Source organism: Stenella coeruleoalba (assembly GCF_951394435.1).
Source record: "Stenella coeruleoalba genome assembly, chromosome: 8".
NCBI lineage: Eukaryota > Metazoa > Chordata > Mammalia > Artiodactyla > Delphinidae > Stenella > Stenella coeruleoalba.
Window position 1 is genome coordinate 38,825,009 of NC_137154.1, and position 18,616 is coordinate 38,843,624.

The 18,616-nt window shown below is 55.0% G+C and overlaps 1 protein-coding gene across 12 annotated transcripts in view; it reads left to right on the forward strand.

Annotated features, from left to right (window-relative positions):
- PLEKHA7 (pleckstrin homology domain containing A7) overlaps positions 1–14,265 on the forward strand; it is a gene marked incomplete at its 5' end in the record, with an annotated part of 212,625 nt that extends 198,360 nt beyond the window's left edge. For 9 of the 12 annotated variants that reach the window (XM_079930112.1, XM_079930104.1, XM_079930110.1 and 6 more), the window contains 8 exons: positions 83–271; positions 364–481; positions 2,312–2,415; positions 2,973–3,173; positions 5,991–6,149; positions 8,350–8,483; positions 9,292–9,434; positions 12,884–14,265. In XM_079930112.1, the coding sequence (XP_079786238.1) occupies positions 83–271; positions 364–481; positions 2,312–2,415; positions 2,973–3,173; positions 5,991–6,149; positions 8,350–8,483; positions 9,292–9,434; positions 12,884–12,906 (1,071 nt within the window). In that variant the 3' untranslated portion in view covers positions 12,907–14,265. The remainder of the gene's footprint in view (positions 1–82; positions 272–363; positions 482–2,311; positions 2,416–2,972; positions 3,174–5,990; positions 6,150–8,349; positions 8,484–9,291; positions 9,435–12,883) is intronic. The other 3 variants (XM_079930109.1, XM_079930111.1, XM_079930108.1) reach the window with 2 other exon arrangements.
- Between the last annotated feature and the right edge of the window lie 4,351 nt (positions 14,266–18,616).

Here is an 18,616-nt window from a genome sequence, read left to right on the forward strand (position 1 = left end):
TCCTTCCCTTTGGGCCACCACTATGATGGTGCCACTGAGCATCCTCTCACCGGGCACTGGTTCTGGCTTTGTTTCTGAGCAGGAAGACGAGGCACCTCCCAGGCCCCCGCTCCCTGAGCTCTACAGCCCGGAGGACCAGCCCCCGGCCGTGCCACCTCTACCAAGGGAGGCCACCATCATCCGGCACACTTCAGTGAGGGGCCTCAAGCGGCAGTCGGACGAGAGGAAACGAGACCGGGAGCAGGGGCAGTGTGTGAACGGGGACTCGAGGGTGAGCAGGGGGGACCCCTGGGGTTGCCCCGCTGTGTGTGGGGAGAGGGACGGCGGCGGGGCAGGTGTGACGGCCTCAGACTCTGCCCACAGGTGGAACTCCGGTCATACGTCAGTGAGCCTGAGCTGGCGACCTTCAGTGGGGACATGGCCCCTCCCTCCCTGGGACTCGTGGGCTCTGAGAGCAGGTACCAGACGTTGCCAGGCAGAGGTAAGGCGAGATTTTCCATGGAGTCTTCCTGGGCGTCCCCGCCACTGCCACACCACTGCTCCCCAGCCCTACCCGGTCCTCACACCCTTCTGCCTGCAGCGTGGGGCCTCAGCCTGGGTAGCAGCTGTCAGCCGACTCTGGGCTGTAGGGAGGGCCTGTCCGTCCTGCCTCTGGCTCACATCCTGATTCTCATCCTCTTTTATTACGTCTTCCCCCGGGAGCCATGATAATAGCAGTTACTATAAAGCCCAGTGCTGTTTGAAGCACTTTATTATATTCACTTAGTTAAGATTCATGATAATCCCGTGAGGGAAGTACTATTGTTATCCCCATTTTAGAGATAAGAAAACCAAGGCCCAGAGAAATGAAACAACTTGCCAATTAGCCAATAAGTGATAGAGCCAGAATCCCACCCTGCAGGCTGGGATGTTGGGTGACTGTCATCAGCTTGGCCATCCCATCTCATGCCTTCCAGAGACTTTTCTCCTCTTCTGTGTCACTCTAAGACTCAATGAGTCCTTTATTTAAACAAACACACCTTTCACCTCAGTTGGGTCTTCTCACTCTCCTCCCCTATCCCTTTGTGATGGGGGTGGGAACAGATTTAGGCCATTAGGCTCACCCATGCCCTATTTTTCCCCATAGCCAGATCCTCTTTCTGAAATCCTTTTAAAAGGAGGCCATCTGGAACCCCAGAGCAGGTTGACCACACTCCCTCATTTGGTGGGAGGTCAGGCGCTTTCCCCCCTTGACAGGGTGTGGAAACAGGAGGCCACACCGCCATGATTTGGGCTCCTATGGGGTTATGTGACTCCCAGCCCACCATGCTGTGTCCTGAGCTGGTCCCTGGAGGGGACTGGCTTTTGCTGAGTTGGGCCACAGCAACCCTTGGCACTGTGCCTGGGCACCCTTTTCCCTTCTTTCATTACAGCCTAGAGGTGTTCATCAATGGCAGTGTTAGTGGCCTGTGGGCAGGACAGTTCTTTGTCGCTCAGGAGTCTCTGGGCACTGCAGGACATTTATCATTCTTTTTCCTACGTGCTAAATGCTGGTGGAGTCCTCAGTGTGATGCCCGTTTCCAGATGTCAGGGACCAGCCTTGCTAAGAATGTTGCTAGTGGAGAAAGCACGGGCTGAGGCTCCGTGTGACCTTGGACAAGTTGCTTAACCTCTCTGAGCTTTAGATTGCGTACCTCCACGGTGGTTAGGTAATGCTACTTTGTAGGGCCAGCGGGACAAAATCTATATGAAATACCTGGCACGATGCCTGCCTTTTATATAGTAAGTACTCAGTAAATGCTTGGTGCCGTCTTCTTTCCATTCTTCATTTATTCATTCAGTCATTTATTCATTCAACCAGGCATTGTTGAATTTGTAGACAGGCATGTTGACACTGTGGTCAGTGCAGTAACCGGTGAATATACTGAAGAATACAGGGAATAACTGATTCTGCCTGGAGCATTTGAAAAGGCTTCTCACAGGCAGGCATGCAAGTTGGGTCACACAGTATGCATAGGAGTTCATCAGCAGGAAGTGAGGCAGGGCATTCCTCGCCCTCCATCCTTTCCTCCTGCCAAGCAGCCCAGGTCTTCTGCATGTGAGGGAAGACGAGGGTAGTCCCCAGATCTTCCTTAGGGGACAGAGGGCACCCATGGGCTGGCCCCTCATTCCCTACCTGGGGCCTTGCTCTTCTGGGCCCTGGGGAGGAAGAAGCGTGGGTTGTTGGCTGGGTTCTCGTGGTCCCCTCACGGGAGTGAGAGTTGATCAAGAAGGGACTGGTGGCCTGTCCTCCTCACCACAAATCCACTTGCATTTCTCTTTCCTCACTAAGGGCTCTCGGGGTCCACGTCAAGGCTCCAGCAGTCGTCCACCATTGCTCCCTACGTCACGCTTCGGAGGGGTCTAGATGCCGAAAGCAGCAAGGTGACCTACCCTGTGAGTGGCCTTGAGAAGCTCCTGAGGGGCTCACTGCTCCCTCACGCACAGAGGGAAGGGCTCTGAGGTAGACGGTAACTGGGATTCTGTCAGGTGACCCCTCCAGAGCTCAGATTCCCTGTCACCATGTGCTCATGATGCCTTCACCACTGCCCACCAAGAAGGGCATCACACTGCCCTCCCCATTTCCCAAGGGGCTCCCACCTTTCTCCCCAGTCTCGCCCAGTGAGTCACACCCTGAGTTGTGGCCCATGATGTGCTTCTGCTCAACTGGACAGGCCTGGGCCTCAGTGTCTGCATCTGCAGAATTGGGTGCTGCCCAGAGAGCCCGTGAGGGCCAGCAGTATCATGTCCACGAGTGTGCTTAGAGGAGGTGCTTCTCAGTGGCCAGGAGGAGCCCAACTGGAGTGTGTGTGTGTGTGTGTGTGTGTGTGTGTGTGAGAGAGAGAGAGAGAGAGACAGAGACAGAGAGAAAGAAAGACGGGGATGAAGCCGGCAGGGCGGCTGCCCTCTGTGTTCCCAGCCCAGCTGCCCTGTCTGTCCCTCCTGCCCCTCAGAGACCCAGGAGTGCCTTGGAGCGCCTGTACTCAGGGGACCACCAGCGGGGCAAGATGAGCGCGGAGGAGCAGCTCGAGCGCATGAAGCGGCACCAGAAGGCGCTGGTCCGGGAGCGCAAGAGGACGCTGAGCCAAGGAGAGAGGACGGGTCTGCCCTCGTCCCGCTACCTCGGCCAACCACTCCCTGGAGATCTCGGCTCAGTATGTTAGGAGGGTCCAGGCAGGCGGGGCTGGGACAGGGAGCAGAGCTTCCCCGAGTCCCCCAGACACAAGCACTTCTCAGCGCCGAGGGAGTGGGCTGTCGACCTGGATGGCTCAGAGAACACCCCCACGGGCTGTGTGTCCACAAGCCGGGACGCATGTGTGACTTGGTCAGAGGGCGCCCCGGAACTAGAGCAGGAACGAGGATGTCACTGCAGGAGCCCAGGAGCCAGAGAGAACGTCCACAGTCAGTTCTGCAGTCGAGCTTGAGGGAGGCCTTTGTAAGCATTTGGAGTCTCTCAGCTGAACCAAGGACTTGGGAAGTACAGGGTTCGAGGAGTGGAGGAGAAAGGTGGTGCTATGATTTGAGGAGGAGGAGTGCAAGCCAACCAGCCTCCCAGACCTCCAAGCGGGTGCCTTGTGGGGCAGCTGAGCAGAGGGTGGTGGCCCTCACCTCTGAGGACTGGGGCTCTCCCACCACCACGGTGCTGACGGGCCTCCCCATGCCCCTGGAGAGCCGGGGCGTCTGCTGCCCCCTGGTGGTGCTTCCAGGCACTGCACCCTGCCCACAGTCGCCTTAGGTCCCTTTTGGAAACATTCCGTTTGACTTTTCCCTGTTGTTTGAAATCAAATGTTTCCCTAGACCTCTAGCCTGACTGCTCTTCCCCTAATTCATTGCACAAGCTCTTTTGCTTTTAGCGTTACCGCTCGTTGCCTCGCTAATCCTGCCTGATTGTGTCTACAGACGCTTCTAATTTGCATCAACCATTCTCTAACTGGCCTGTGCTCTTGTTACCAGGCTTATAATAGCAGCTCTTCTCTCCATAGCCTAGTGAGCACTCCCATGTGTGACTCACCTTTCTGCCGCCCCCTTTATGCAGGCTTACTGACTCATAATTCCCTTATCCCAAAAGCTGCCCCACAAGTTTGAGCCAGCCCCACTGCCTGAGGGCCGTGGTCATTGTCAGAGGTCTGGGCATGATGAATTTATCAAAGTCCATGCCTCACATCTGGACAGTAGACACAGACTTCAGAGATTGCATGTTGGAATAAATTCTGCCAAGTCTGCGGTGGTTCAGTTTTAATTCCTCCGGCCCCATCGGCACAATTTCTTACGGAAAACTTTTTGTGTTTCTAGTATTTAATAACTTGAACGGGTAGCAAGATACATTATGATCTGTATTCAGAGGGCCTCTCTGCAGCTGTTAGCTCAGACACCAAAGGGGTAAGACCCAGGATACTCATATCCTGAAAAGCTGCAAAGCCAGTAACTTTTAAACTTTATAAGTAAGTGTCATATGAGGTAAGACTGACTTTTCACAACCTGATGTCTCAAATGTAGAAAAATGATCTAAAAATCGTAACTTGAATACCTTGTAATTTTTCTTTTTAAGAAAAAAGACTTGTGTAAGTCTCTGCCTCAGCGCCAATAAACGTGTTGCTTAATGATAATGGATTGGCGTGGTTCTTCCCCAGGATACATTGTAGAGTCCAGTGAACTTTTTCTGTTTGTGGAAACAATCAGGCTGGGTTTATGTGAGGTCTTGTCTCTCTTTGGGGCACTGGTGAGCGTGTAAGAAAATGTGTGTTTTCTTTGTGAATCATGAAATTAATTTTTCATCCCTGAATCTTCAAATGCCTAATCCTTTTACACTTTAATTGGAAACCATCACCTAAAAGCGCTTACGTTGACGTAGAGTCAGTATGGAGAGCTTGTGCACGAATGGGTGAAATGGGCTGCTGTGGCCGTGGGTTTGGGGCCTGGGTGAGTGCGGGCTTGAGGGGGCATTAAAGACAACGGCGACCACTTGGGGCTCTGTGAGGCGGGTGGGGTGGGAAGGAGAAGGCAACCTGGGATGGAGAAGCGTCTGCTTGGCTCCTGCTCAAGAAAGGGAGGCTTTGGGCCCGTTCCCTCCTCTCAACAACCTGCTCAGCGTCGAGGCCTGTGGGGATGCAGGCCACAGGTGATTAGGAAGGCCGCGGCGGAGCCAAACCGTGGTGCTGGGATCTTAAAGTGGCTGGGTTAGAGTTTCCCTCTGTGAAGCCTGCTTGTTACAGAGTTGGAATTGTTGCATTTGATTTAGCATTTAAATTTTACACGTGTTTGGTTTTTCTAACTTAAAACATCTGCCCCAAATAGCTGCTGATACGCAGCAGCTTATCGGCCTCCCTGGCCGCAAGCTGCTCCTCTTGCACCTCCCCAGTCCCACCGTGGGGGCATTATTCCCCACCCTTAACTGTGTCCTGCTGGGACTGCCCACTAGAGAGGCTCTTGGCTATTCCACTCGCTTACCAGGGCCTCAGAGGGTTTGTTTCGCCCATTGTTTCTGAGCTGGAACAACATATGGCTCCCGAACCAGAAGGGCTTCCGTGATCTGTCATGCAACAGAAGCGGCAAACCTCTTCTCCTGAGCTCTGTCCCAGCTTCTGTTTTAGGGTCACCTTCTTGGACCTGGGAGCCTCCTGTATCCCTGGGGACCCTTGTGAGTCTGAAGTCGTGGATCTTAGACCCGTGCCCGGGAGGTTTGGACACTTTAGGGCCCATATCAGAGAGAAATCAGCAGTCTGGAGTCCGGCTGTATCAAAGGGGCAGAGGCCTTGTTCTCTCTGTCCCAGAGTTTCAGAACACAGCAGAGACCATCCGTGTCACAGGATTGCTGCTGCCTTGTTTTAGAGATGAGGTTGAGGTCCATGGTCACACAGCTTTTTGCTAATGAGTCACAGGCCCATCTTCCCAAGGGCCCCAGTGCCTGCAAGACCTACCCAAAAGGGATAGCCAGGAAGTGACTACATTTCACCCTCTTGTTCTGTTGCCAGTGGAAGCGCGAGCAGGACTTTGACCTGCAGCTGCTGGAACGGGCCGTACCAGGGGACAGAAAGGACAAGGAGGAGAATGGCTGGCTGAAGGTGCAGGCTATGCCTGTCACTGAGTTGGACCTGGAACCACAAGACTATGACGTGGACATCAGCAGAGAGGTGAGGGCAGGGGCTTCCTTCACGCTGCCCCCAGGAGGCCCAGCCTTCAGATGCCAGCCTGACCAACCCTCCCAGGGGCATGGAGCGGAGCGGGGGGGGGGGGGGGTTGTTGCCCTGAATAAGGACAGGCTCCGTCTCAGTGTGGCCCAGGAGGATGGATGGACAGCACCTGGAGGTAGTAAGAGGAGACCAGACATTTTGATGCAGGTTCAGAGCTGTCTCTCTTTGTAATTTGTGGCAAGTCATTTAACTTCTCTGTGCCTCAGTTTCCTCAGCAGTAGTGTGGGTTGTGGGGAGGGTTAAGTGACTCAGCACATTGCCCGAACAATTAGCAATGATCAGAAAGCTGTGAGCACAGGGCCTGGCACATGGTAGGCAGGTGATGAGGTAGTTGTTACTGTTAGCATATGTTCCCTGGAAAACCAGGGGGACCAACCAGGGTTGGTCTTGCATCTGGCCAGTCAGGCCAGTTTGGGCAGTCAGACTTGGGGAAAAGGCAGGGCAGGTTTAGAAATCACAGGTGAAATAGCCAGCCATGGCAGAGGCTAGGAGACCTGGATAGGTCTGGTCTGGGTTATTTCGCCCTCTGGTGGCTCAAACGCATCATGGCCGGGCAGGCCCAGAAAAGCAAGTAACTGCAGTCAGGACCGTCTCTTACCCAAGGGAAGAGAAAGGGAGTCAGAGCGTGACACACTTAGGGTCTTCAAGACATAGGGTGGTCTCCTGTGGCCTATGTTGTGCCATTTGTAAGCTCTGTAGAGCAGTGTCTTTGGCTGTTTGGTTCACCTTTGTGCACCCAGCACCAGGCCTGGCACACAGTAGATGCTCTGTAAATATTTGCTGAATGACGGCTCTGTTGAATGAAGTGCACAGTGGCCCACAGATATCCCAAACACATTTGTATGAGGACTTGGCCTGGCCTGAAACTGCATGAGACGAAATGCTCTCACCACATGAAGGATAGATCAGACAGGATGGGGGCAAACTGACGCCTGTGGGGTGGCTGGGTTCTGGGATCAGCAGGGGCTCCAGGGTTTAACGAGGTTGGTCCCCTGCCTTCAGACCTTTTCGCTTTGGCACCTCTGAAACAGCCAAAGGTCCGTGCTTTCTCAGGTCCACAAAAGAAGCTTCTACACACTGCCTTGGCAATGGAAGTGCATTTTGCGGTGTCCTAATTGGCCTGCCAGCCAGGGGAAAAAGTTCTTCCTTATCTCTAACCTAAATCCCTCCTGCTACAATGTAATCTGCTTCCTTCCTCTGCATCTGTCCTCATGGGAAATAACAGAAAAGAGCTTATTTCTTGCCATCTTTCACCAGAATGAAAGGTCTGCATGGGCTTAAATTCAAGTCCAGATTTGCCCTGGGATTGGATTTAGCTTGTTTTTGGAAGTTTCAATCAGCCCCATTTTAATGTAGTTCAAGGAAGAAAAAAATTCCCTGAGGTGTGTGCAAAAGTTGCCTTTAGCGCTCTTGGCCCACGTCAAGGTTCACCAAGCTGAGGTTGCTGTTGGGTTTGTGTGAGACACTGGTGAGGGGAGGAGCTGGGGTCATTTTCCTCTTGAGAGCAGTAGATTCAATGTGGCTGCCTTCTGTCTGGGTCTTTTGTAGGGGCAGAAAGCACTATCACTTTCTTTCATCCCTCCACCCAGCCACCCAGACACCCATCCAAGGAGTGTTTGCTGAAGGGCTGCTAAGTACCAAGTCCCTGCTCTAGACAGTGGAGAAACAAACAGGAAATGGGAGGGAGTGGCAGGGGTGGGTGGATGGGAGAAGGAGGGTCAGGGAAGCTTTCTGGAGGTGAGGTTGGGAGGATGAGAAAGAGGCCATGGAGCCCAAGGAAGGAGAATCCCAGGCAGAGGAAAGAGCAGGGGCCGAGGTGGGTCAGTGTGGCTGGAGAGGTCAGATCACATCAAGGGTAGCTTTTAGGGTGATCATTTGTATCCTCAGGGCTTACTGGTCTAGTTATTTCGCCTTCCCCCCTCCCTTCCCTTGGCCTGTAGGAGGTTGCCTGGTACGGTAGATAGAACACAGGCTTTGGAGTCAGACCCAGATTCAGATCGGGACTGCACAGTGAACTGCCACTGTGATCTTAGCAAGTTACTGAAGTCTGCGGGCTCCTCCGCGTGCCTCATGGCGGGGGACAGGATGGGGGGAGCAGGTCCCAAACCCAACATCTGTGCCTCCCACCACCTTTCCTCAGCTCTCCAAACCAGAGAAGGTCTCCATCCCCGAGCGTTACGTGGAGCTGGATCCTGAAGACCCGCCCAGCCTGGAGGAGCTGCAGGCGCGGTACCGCAAGGCCGAGAAGATCCGTAACATCCTTACCCGGTCCAGGTCAGCCCTCCTGCTGCCTGAGTCCTGACGACCCGCTAGGCCGACCCCAGGGGTGTCTCAGCTGAATGGGCCCCGGGCTGGGCTGGCCGGGGAGTGTGTCATGCCAGGCCGGGCCCTGGGCTGGGCTGGCCGGGGAGTGTGTCTTGCCAGGCCTCCGTCTCAGACCAGCGCTGCTCACGGTAAGGAGCAGGCCGGCTCTCAGCACGTCACCCGCAGATCAGCGAGGGAGCTTGCCCAGGTCATCCGGGAGGTCTAAAGCACTGAGAGGGCCCTCCTAGGCCCTTGGCCCCAAATCTGGGTCCCGTGGCCCTGGCAAGCGTGGGGAGTGGAGCCAAGTGTGGTGGTGAAGTGGACACAGTTGGAGATAGGCCCCAAGGACGGCCCTCCCAGCCTTAGGGCCATTGTTCCCTCACACAGACCCCCAGACCACAGCCAGGGGCCCAGCCTTGTCCTGAGGTGCCAGAGGCCTTGCCCACATCCCTGGAGGCCAGGATGGTAGCCTCAGAAACGTAAACTGGGTATTTGAGGGTCTCCCTTTCAGAGAGCGGTTAGCCTTTTCCCGTCTGGATTTAATCGGAGCTTAGAGCTGCAACTCTTATCTTGAGGTCTGTGATCCACCAAAGGAGGAACAAAGCTGTGACTAGGTGTTTGGGGAGAAGCATGTGCACCTTTGTCTGGAGAGAAGGTGCACCATTTTTATCTGATGCCCCCAAAAGGGTGAGATCCTCCGGCCAGGGAGACTCTGCTCTCCTGAGGCAGGTGCCTGGGGGTGGCGAGGCCCACAGCTTGCTTTCTGGCTCTCCCACAGCATGTGCAACCTGCAGCCGGTGTCTGGCCAGGACCGGGATGGCGTGGCCGACCTGGACTCGCAGCTGCAGGCGCAGGAGCGCATCATCAACATCTCCTACGCCCTGGCCTCAGAGGCCTCCCAGCGCAGCAAGCAGGTGGCAGGTGAGGCCCTGGGGACAGCCTCTGAGGCTGGGCCACACCCCCTGCTCCTTGGGCTCAGGGCCTGGCATGGCCTGTCGGGGTCAGTGGAAAAGCAGGCGTCAGGCTCGCTAGATGACGGACAGTGGTATGTTCCCCTGTCCCAGGCGCACTGCAGGGCTTGCGAGGGGGACTGGGGCTCAGGGGTGTCCCGGGAGAGGGTGTATAGCTCATTCTTAAATCTTCGGAGTGGTACTGCTATTCCGCTTTCTCTGAGGTTGTGGGTTGAGAACAGGTTTTTCCTGTTCTCCTGAGCTAAGGGGTCAAGGCTAAGGTTTCTGGCCTCACGAAGAAGGGGCAGGAAAGCCTTTTGGTGCTTGGATTTCTTGCCGGGACAAGGCAGAATGGGGCCCCTCTAACCCTCCCTGGGGTCCATGCTTTGGTTCCCAAATCAAAGTCACTGTTCACCTATCAGAGTGGCCTGTGCCAGAAAGCAGGACTTGGGAAGTGGGACTTTGCTGTCCAGTGGGAAAAAAATAGCACCACGGGATGGGAGGGCGTGTGTGTGTGTGTGTGCGCGCGCGCGCCAGGAAGGAGACTCCTGGCTCCTCTCCCCACCCACGTGTGCCCCCCCGTGTGAGCTCTCACAGTTCACCTAGTGCTGTTTCTCCCCAGATGCAGCTGCCACTGCATGTCTAGGTGGTGCCCTTGGCCAGGTGTGAGAGGGGTGGTCATAGAGCCTGAAGTGGGGTCACAGTCCCCACCAGCCCTCCAGCCCTGGCCAAAGAGTCTAGAAGTGACCACGGGTGGGGCCTGCTGGACCTTGAAGTGGCTGGCCCTGGGAAGCAGAACCATGGGTATGACCGAGGACAAGGGCCAGCCTGTTCTCTGTCTCCCAGCTTGGATCCCGTACAGAGTCGCTGAAGTCCCTGCTGTTCTGACTCCCCTGAGGACATGTGCGTGGGCTGAGAGGGGGTCTCCCCTGGGGAGACAGCAGACGGCGTTCCCGGGCCCCTCCTCGTAATGATCCTGGGGCTCCCTGAGCCCATCGTGGCGATTTTGAATTCCTTCCCGTGTCCAGGGCTCTAGCAGGGGCACCTTCCCTGCCATAAAGTGCCCTCCTCTCTGGCCTGTGCTTGCTCTACCTATGTGGACCTACTGTCCTCGGCTTCCTTAACCACCAGCAGGCGAGCGTGCCCCAGACCTGACACCCGCAGTCACGTCCCTGCTCAGTGGCCACCTTTGCTGCAGCCTTTGCTCACTCTTGCTCCCTCTCTCCAGCTCAGAGACATTTCTGGGAACTGCAGGCCAGACCCCCGCCAGGCCCCATGGATATGCCCCCGCAAGCCCAGGCCGTTAGTGGTGGGCAGCGGGGCCCACGGCACCCCGGCCCTGCCGCTCAGGGCGTCTGGTGCTGCAGGAGCAGACGAGGAACCTAACGCGCCACTTAATTCCTGTCTGCCCGTCTAGCGCAGCATCTGGCCCTCCTCCCGCCTAAAGCCCCCCTGTCCTCCAGGACGGTGCCACCTTACCCCCCCTTAAACAACGGACTCCACTACACCTTTGTCTAACACCTTCCAAGTAAGAGCCCCCCTCCTGGTGTGGCCCCTCACCTGGCGCTGAGCATGTCCCCTCCCCTCTGCTGCTGAGATGATTGCAGTGCCACCTGCTGACGCTTCCTTCCGTGGGCAAAGCGGCTGCTGGGGAGACCCCTCCTGGACCGGTAGGCAGGTTGGGGGCTGATGATTTTTAGGAACTCAATGTTCAGCGGCTCCGATACAGTAGAGACTGTGTGATCCAAGCCCCCTGGCTCCCTGAAATCTCAGGAGGCAGAGCTGTGCCCCTTCCCGCCCCGCTGTCCTTCCTGCAGGCGGCCCAGTGCCCCAGAGGACCAGGGCAGGCCAGACGGCCAGCTTGGGAAGGAGGGGCGGTGGCTGGGAAGGACGAATTAGATCATGGCCTCTCCCTGTCAGGGCTTTGACCAAAGAAATTGAAGAACCCGAAGCCTAGAAAAACCAGTTTTGCAGATGAGGACACGGGCCCTGTGAGGGGTGGGGGCTCATTCCAGTCACAAGGGAAGCTTCAGGAGGAGGCTGCCCGGGGCGATGGCCCTCACTCCTGCAGAACATTCCAGCACCACCCCTTCTGAGTCCTCCCCATGTGGGCATTTACTGGTGAGAGGAGACAGCGTGGGAGTAGGGAGGGAGCACTGGACCAGGAGTCGGGAGGCCGGGGCCAAGTCCAGGCTGTTGTTCTGAGTTCTTGGCTGTTGCCTCACCTGGACGGGGAGGGCGGATCAGGAGTCTCCGCAGCCTCTCCCTGATGTTCCACTTCGTACGACTGTGTAGGGCTTCCCCTCGCATCCCTCTATACACACGGTTAACGTTGCTGAGCACCTACTCCGTGCCAGGCATTGCGCTGATCATCTCCTTTGACAACAACCCGATGGAGATATTCACCCCGTTTTACAGATGAGGAAGCGCAGCTCAGAGACCCTGAGGGACTTGCCCAAGGAGTTGCGGCTGTGTCAGAGCCAGGGCTCGAACCCCTTCTGTGCGAGTTCAGAGCCTCTGTTCTCCATCGCCACCCTGGGCCCACCTGGGCCACCTCCATTGGCCCACCTGGGCCACCCCCAGGGGCTCTAGATGTTTGGAGAAGGGAGTGCAGTGAGGGATGGCGGTGTGTGGTTGGGACGGAGGCATGGTCTTGGGCAAGTGTCCACCCGCCTGGGCGCTTCGCTGTCCTGAGGGTGGCAGGAGGAAGTCGGCCTGTTGGGCCAGGCTCTCGGGAGGTGTGAAGTAGGGACCTCGTGACTGAGGAACCCCAGGGAAAGCTCCAGCCAGGTCTTTTGTAAAGGCTGCAGGGTCTTCTGGGGCCACGGGATGGTGTATGGTTTTCTCCTGGAGATCCGAGTGTGGTGACACCACCCCAGGCCACAGAGAGGCAGAAGAGAGGCTCTGTTCCTCTCTGCTTTTAGTGCCCCTGTGGTCATGAGATAGGCCTCTAATGCTCTTTTCAGAGCACACACACATTTCCTTGTACCCTTCCGGCACCCTCATTAGGAGATTGGTACAGTCACCCTGTTTTTAGATTAAGAAAACGAGGCCCATGAAGGCTGAGAGAGTTACCCAGAGTCCCTCAGCAAATGAAGGGCAGGGCCAGAACTGGACCCCAGAGTCCTCTTTGCTCAGACCTTCTGCCCTATCAGAGCAGGGACCCAGTCTAGGGGCCAGCATGTGTCTGGCAAACTTCCTAGAAGTGGTGAGGGTGGAGGAAAGGTGGGATGCCCGTTAGTCCTCGAAGCCGAGGGTCCCCCAGCAGCGGCCGCATTGCCCCAGCCCCCTGCTCTGCTGTTCTCTGTCTTGTCAGCCTGCCATTCCCTGTCACGTGTGCACAGACATGCCCACCGCCTGCTCCCCAGACGTGGGCTGGGGTCCTGCCAGCCTCTCATTGTCTCCTGTGCTTTTTGCCAGCCCAGGCAGTGACTGACCCGTGATCCAGCGTGCAGAGAAGTCTGGAGCCAGGGGCCAGTGGAACCAGTTTCCTCCGAGAAGATTGATCCTTCTTCCCCTTCCAGCTGAGCCGGGGTTCAGGCTGGAGGACAGAGCACCACCAGCTGTGGGGCATTCACCACAGGGCTAGGGCCTAACACCCACGCTTGTTTTAGTTCAGACTCCTTTTTACATGTGACAAAGGCACTTTTAATACACACTGTAAAATACTGACTCTGTATTTTAGAATCAGGCTATATTTTATAATGTTCACCTCAAGGGCTGAGTGGCTGAGAAGGTGAGGATGCAGGATTTTGGAGCTGCACATACAGATTCAGGTACCGTTTGGGTGGTGGGTGTGGGTGGGAGCTGAAGGGCAGGGTGAGCAGAGGCCAGTCCAGCATCTGCTGAACTCAGGTGAGGTTGGATTGGAGATGTACTTCCAGTGGATTCCAGTGTTGGGCTCATTGGTGTGTTGTCCAGGGCAGTGATCAGCTGACCCTGACCTGGCCTGATGACCAGCTCTGTAGGGTGAAACTCCACCGAGCTGGCACGTGGAGCCTCGGCCTTGGGTCTGGCTTAGGCCCAAAGGTGTGTCCAAGAACTTTGGTTCCCAACCTGCCCATGAGGTTCTCTCAGCAAAGGGCTCTTCAAAAAATACAAAAACAGTTCGCTGTAATTAAAAAAAAAAAAAAAAAAAACACTTTGAAATACAGAAAAGGTGAGAAGAAACACCTTTGATTTGTATCATAAGCAATAAACGTCACACTGGGTGGCATCTACCTACAGCTCCCCGAGTCCGCACTAGGCTGTGATAGGTAACCCGGGCTCGTTGCGGCTGGCCCCTGAGAACACAGGTCAGCCTACCCAGGACTTGGGTCAGGTGGCAGGTGGGCAGGCAGCGGGCCCCTGCCCTCCCTCATGGCCAGCAGGGCCATGATGACAGGACTATGACTTGACTTCCAGCCTAAAACGGGGAGGGCGCTGTTAAGCCAGGAGCAGTGTTTGTGGCCCTTTATGTAAGTCATGATATTCTGCGTTCGGAAAATGAAGTTGGAAAAAAACAAAACAACTCCATTGGGTGGAGCCACACTTTAAATGAAAATTTGTCTTTGACTATGGTCAGAAAAATAATCTTGAATATATTTAGAAGTTGCCGTCTATTTTTAACTAACTCCATATGCTGCCAGTATCAACTTCATGACATTTGCCAAAATAAGATTTTATTTTTGCCTTTATAAGACTTTGTTGGAAAAAATGAAATGACTATTTTGCAAGAAAAAGTTAATTTAAATAAAACTGTAATGGTTTGCAAAAAAAAAAAAAAATGTGATGTACAGATTAAACTATTAACCTGATGTGCTTCCTGCCTTTTGCTGCCTATATTCTCCTGAGTGGCCTGTGTTAGGTTTTTTCCCGTTTCCTTGGAAAACCCCCAGTGTCAGCTCTGGATCCTGCGGTGTTCACCTATGAAGTCTCTCCTGATGACAGTTCCGTGACACGTGATTGACTCTGGAGGCCTGAGGGAGGAAGGCCTGCGCGCTTGGGCCTTCGGCTGGGCTTCAGCAGCCGCTCAGGATGGCCCCCCACCTCGCCCCCGCCCGGCTGAGGGGCCACCGGGCTGTGGACTCCTGTGCTGGGCTGGTTTGGCAGGCGGTCTGCAATCCCAGACAAAGGGAGGGACTCCGCAGGCCCTCTTCCAGCCCACACGCCTCCAGCTCGTTCCAATGAGGCGGGTTAGTGACGGACCATTGCAAACTGGACTTGTGTTTAATTCGTTTTGACTTGTGATATGTGCTTAAAGCAGAAGGCAAGAGGCCAGTTCAGTTTAGGGATGCGTGCGCTTCCAGGTTTGTTGCTATGGCAGTTTTTCTCTGTTGCCAAGAAGGGCGCCCTCAGTTTAGAGTGACTTTCCAACTAGTTAAACTGGAGAAAATAGATACCAAGGCATTCCGAAGAGGGAATGCTGCTGCTTTTTTAGCTACTGCTCTCCTTTTGAATTTTAAAATGAAAAATACTCTCTGGTTTTAAGCATTACTTGGACCTATCTCCATAACCTATGAAAGGGAGGCAGGGGCGGTGGGGAGGAGGGTTTGTCCATGCCTGAGTGCAAGGCAAGAAAAAAGGTACAGGAGGCCCCCCCGCCCCACAGGGTGACTCCTGCCGGGAGGAGGGGTAGCCTGTTCTGTAAGAATCGTGGCCCAAATTTCAAACAGAGAGCGTGACAGGCCCTCACCTCAGACTTCATGGAGAGCACGCGTGATCTGGAAAAGGCACCCTCCGGCTATGTCACGTGTGAGCAGGCGCATGGCCCGGCCCCCTTCTCCGCCCCCTGGAGAGGACTCGTTACCTGAGGTAAGATGCCATCTGCGGAAGGACCGGCTGACCAGGGACCCTCCAGGTGGGGGGCCACTGGGAAACCCCACGTGGCCCAACGATTCCGGCTTTGCTTCTTTACCGGGACCCACGGGCCTGAGCAGAGTTTGAAACGATGGGATTGCAGTCAGCAGAGGGGGCATGAGCACGCTTCTGCACCCCTGCTGACATCCATTCCTGACTTTAACTCTAACCCAGGTCCCGGTCGAGCCCAGTATGTCTATCTTATTTTAGCAAGAACCAACAAGAACATTTTAGGATCTAGTATTAACAGGGGTTGGGAATAATCTTTTCCTAATGCCCACTTGACCCTTCTGAACTGCCCAGATTCTCAACATGTCCAGGGTGTTGTTTAAATGATTGAAGTTGAGATGTGTGTGCATTTGTGAGTGCACGTGAGGCAGATGTGCCCAGACTGATGCGGGTGTTGAAAGCAGGCCTTTTGTTTGCTCCCTTTCATTCACTTTTCTGCCCGCCTTTGTGTCTGGCTGGGGGGATGGGATCCGCAACTAGTCCCTTCTCCCTCTGACCCCTTGGCCACCTTCACTTAAGCTGGGTTCTAGAATTCTCCTGGCTGTTGTAGGTTGCAGCCTAAGGCCAGGGAAACCTCCATCTGTCCAAGGTCAGCTTGGGGATAGAAGGCATGGGGGGTGGAGTGGATGTGGACCCTGACTCAGCTGGACAAGAGCCCATTTTAGGCTTTGGGAGTTTCCCCCAGCTATGGTACAGAACTCTGCGGCAAATCCTTTTGTGTTCGCACCAAGGGCGGGAAAGAAGCAGCGGATTATTTGTCTAATCCACAGATCACATCTCTGAGATGAGGCAGGCAAATGCTGGGAGCCCTCTGCTTCCGATTCAGCATCAGACACCGGGGCACATGAGAGACTTTGCCCATGTGGGTTGCGTGCCGTTACGAAAAGAACAAAGAGACGAGGCTGGGGGGGATGTGAAAAATGGCAGCCCCTCCCGGCCCGGTAAACACGCCATTGCTTTGCCATCTCCACTCCAAAGGCTACCACTTTCATTGCTCTCCGAGCAAAGAAACCTTTCTTCAGAGCGAGTGGCAGGGTACAAAGGCAGAGTACAAAATGTGCACACATCACAGTCCCCGCAATTCTGTTTGAACAACCATATTGATTGGGTCTGACCTTGTTACATTTTTTTCCTATTATTTGAAAAGCTGCATCTAAGTGTAGTGAATTGAACCAGCGGAACTGAACTTTCCATGAAAACTTCTTGAGGTATTTCTTTAGTTCAAAGCTTTTGAATTTTAAAGGGCATTTTTAATACGAGTCTGTTGAGTATTCTCTGCCACAGCCCAACAAGGGATGTTAAATGCAGATGAGGATGGAGCGAGGGCACCCGTGGGGTGGACGTGCCCACACAGCGGAGGGTGCAGGTCGTGGTTGGAGGGTGCAGGCCAGCCCAGGAAGGGCTAAGCTTTGGGGAGAGAGGCCGAGCCTGCGGAGCAGCACACACAGACCCCAAAAAGGATCTCTCTGAGCTCACTGGGGACAGCTTAGGAGACAGGGAAGAGGTTTCCCAGCTGAGCTTCTCAAAGGCTTTTATGTGGAGAGCTGAGAAGTACTTGCTAGGGGCCCCTTCTGATGGGCGAGGGTTTTGTCCTTGGGAATAAGGGGCTCCTTACTCAGCCACTCGCTTTCTCTTACACTGTGCTTTAGAACTGAGCAGGAATAAGAGGCACAGCCCCTTGGGTGAGGTCACAGAGTCAGAAAAGAAGCTGCCACTGTCCTCAGCCCTTGACGTCACTTAACAACTGCAGGTGCTTTCCTGCTGAGCCCTGAGCTGCATCCCGATCGTCAACTGATTTGACGTCTTAGGACGTTTTGCTGATCGTGTGGGCCACAGCAGTGGTCCCTCTTGCCATCCTGGCCTGGGCCCTTGGAAGCATCCAGAGTCGCATTTTTTCCTCCACACAAGGGGCCTCTCCCGGCCCACTGAAGGCACACAGCCGCCGCCTTTGAGTGAGTTCCAAGGGTCTGTTTGCCTCCGGAGGCCTCTTGGATCTAGAAAGCACCTCCTTTCTAGACCCAGAATTCGAGATCAGAGGCAGAATCATCCCAGGGAGGAGCTGGAAAATCAGGTCCTGTGCTGGAAGAACCCAGGACTTGGGCATCTCAGCAAAATCCTTTCAGTGTCCTTGCCAAACCTCCAGCCTAGAAGATTGGCCTGGGAAGGTCAAAACGGGGTCAGAATCGCAGTAACAAATGGTGGAAGATACCCAGTCTTCTCTGCCCACAACTGGGGACACCAGCCCCATTCAGATTCCTCTTACCTCTGTGGGAGTCCCCAGGGGTGTCTCACATACACTCTGAAATTAGCGTTTTTGGCTGTCACATTCGGGCCTTCCTGCTGTTATCTGTGTTTCCTGAGGCCACACTACCCAGTGGATACCAGGGAAGTTCCACTGACAGTAAAAACTCAGGTTTCATGGCCGCTGCCCCGCTTCTGCTCACAATGAGGGTCCAGGTCCTGTGTCCATGTCTCCCCAGTCATTTCTGGGGTCCCGAGGCATATCTTACGTGAGCTCACCACTGGCCTCTCAAGCTGCAGTTCTTCCACTTGCAACTCCTGGATGTCATCAAGCCATGAAGCCACTGCCTGTGTCCCAGGGAGACCGTCCCTGCCCAGCTCACAGTCCTCTCCCGGCGCTGCGGACCCTCGAAGTGCCTGATGAGTGTGTCTCACCGCGAGTCCTCCCTGGCCAAGCCCAGGCCGCAGTCTGCATGCACGTAGGAGAACTTGTGCTCCCTAATTCTGTGGCTCTCGGGTCCCAGAGAAGGTTTTGTGTGCTCTGGTTCACCCAGAGCCCTGGGGAGAGCCACTTCTTCAAGCTTCTGCTCAGGTCCCCTGTCTGTGGGGCTCAGACACGTTCTCTATGTTTCCTCCTCCCTCACCCCAAATAACAATTTGTTATTTCTTATGATTCTGCAACCTAGGCTGGGCTCAGCCGGGCAGGCCTTCTGCTCCATGTGGTGAGGGGGCACTGGGGTATCCAGGGTGGTTTCCTCACTCACATGTCTGGCACCCCAGCTGGGATGGCTTGGGGAGCTGGGAGCTGGCTGGGCTGCTCCGTCTTTCCACACGGCCTCCCCACGTGTCTGCTCCGTCTTACAGCGTGAAGGTCTCAGGGTAGTTGGACTTTTTACCTGAGCTGGCTTCCAAGGGCAGCAAAGCTGCCAGCCAGGCCTTTTGAAGCGTAGATCTGGAATTGGCACAGGGTGACTTCCTCCGCATTCTCTTGACCAAGGCCAGGCACAGGCCAGCCAGCTTAAAGGGGAGGGAAACAGATTCCACCCCTTGATGGGTGGAGTGGCA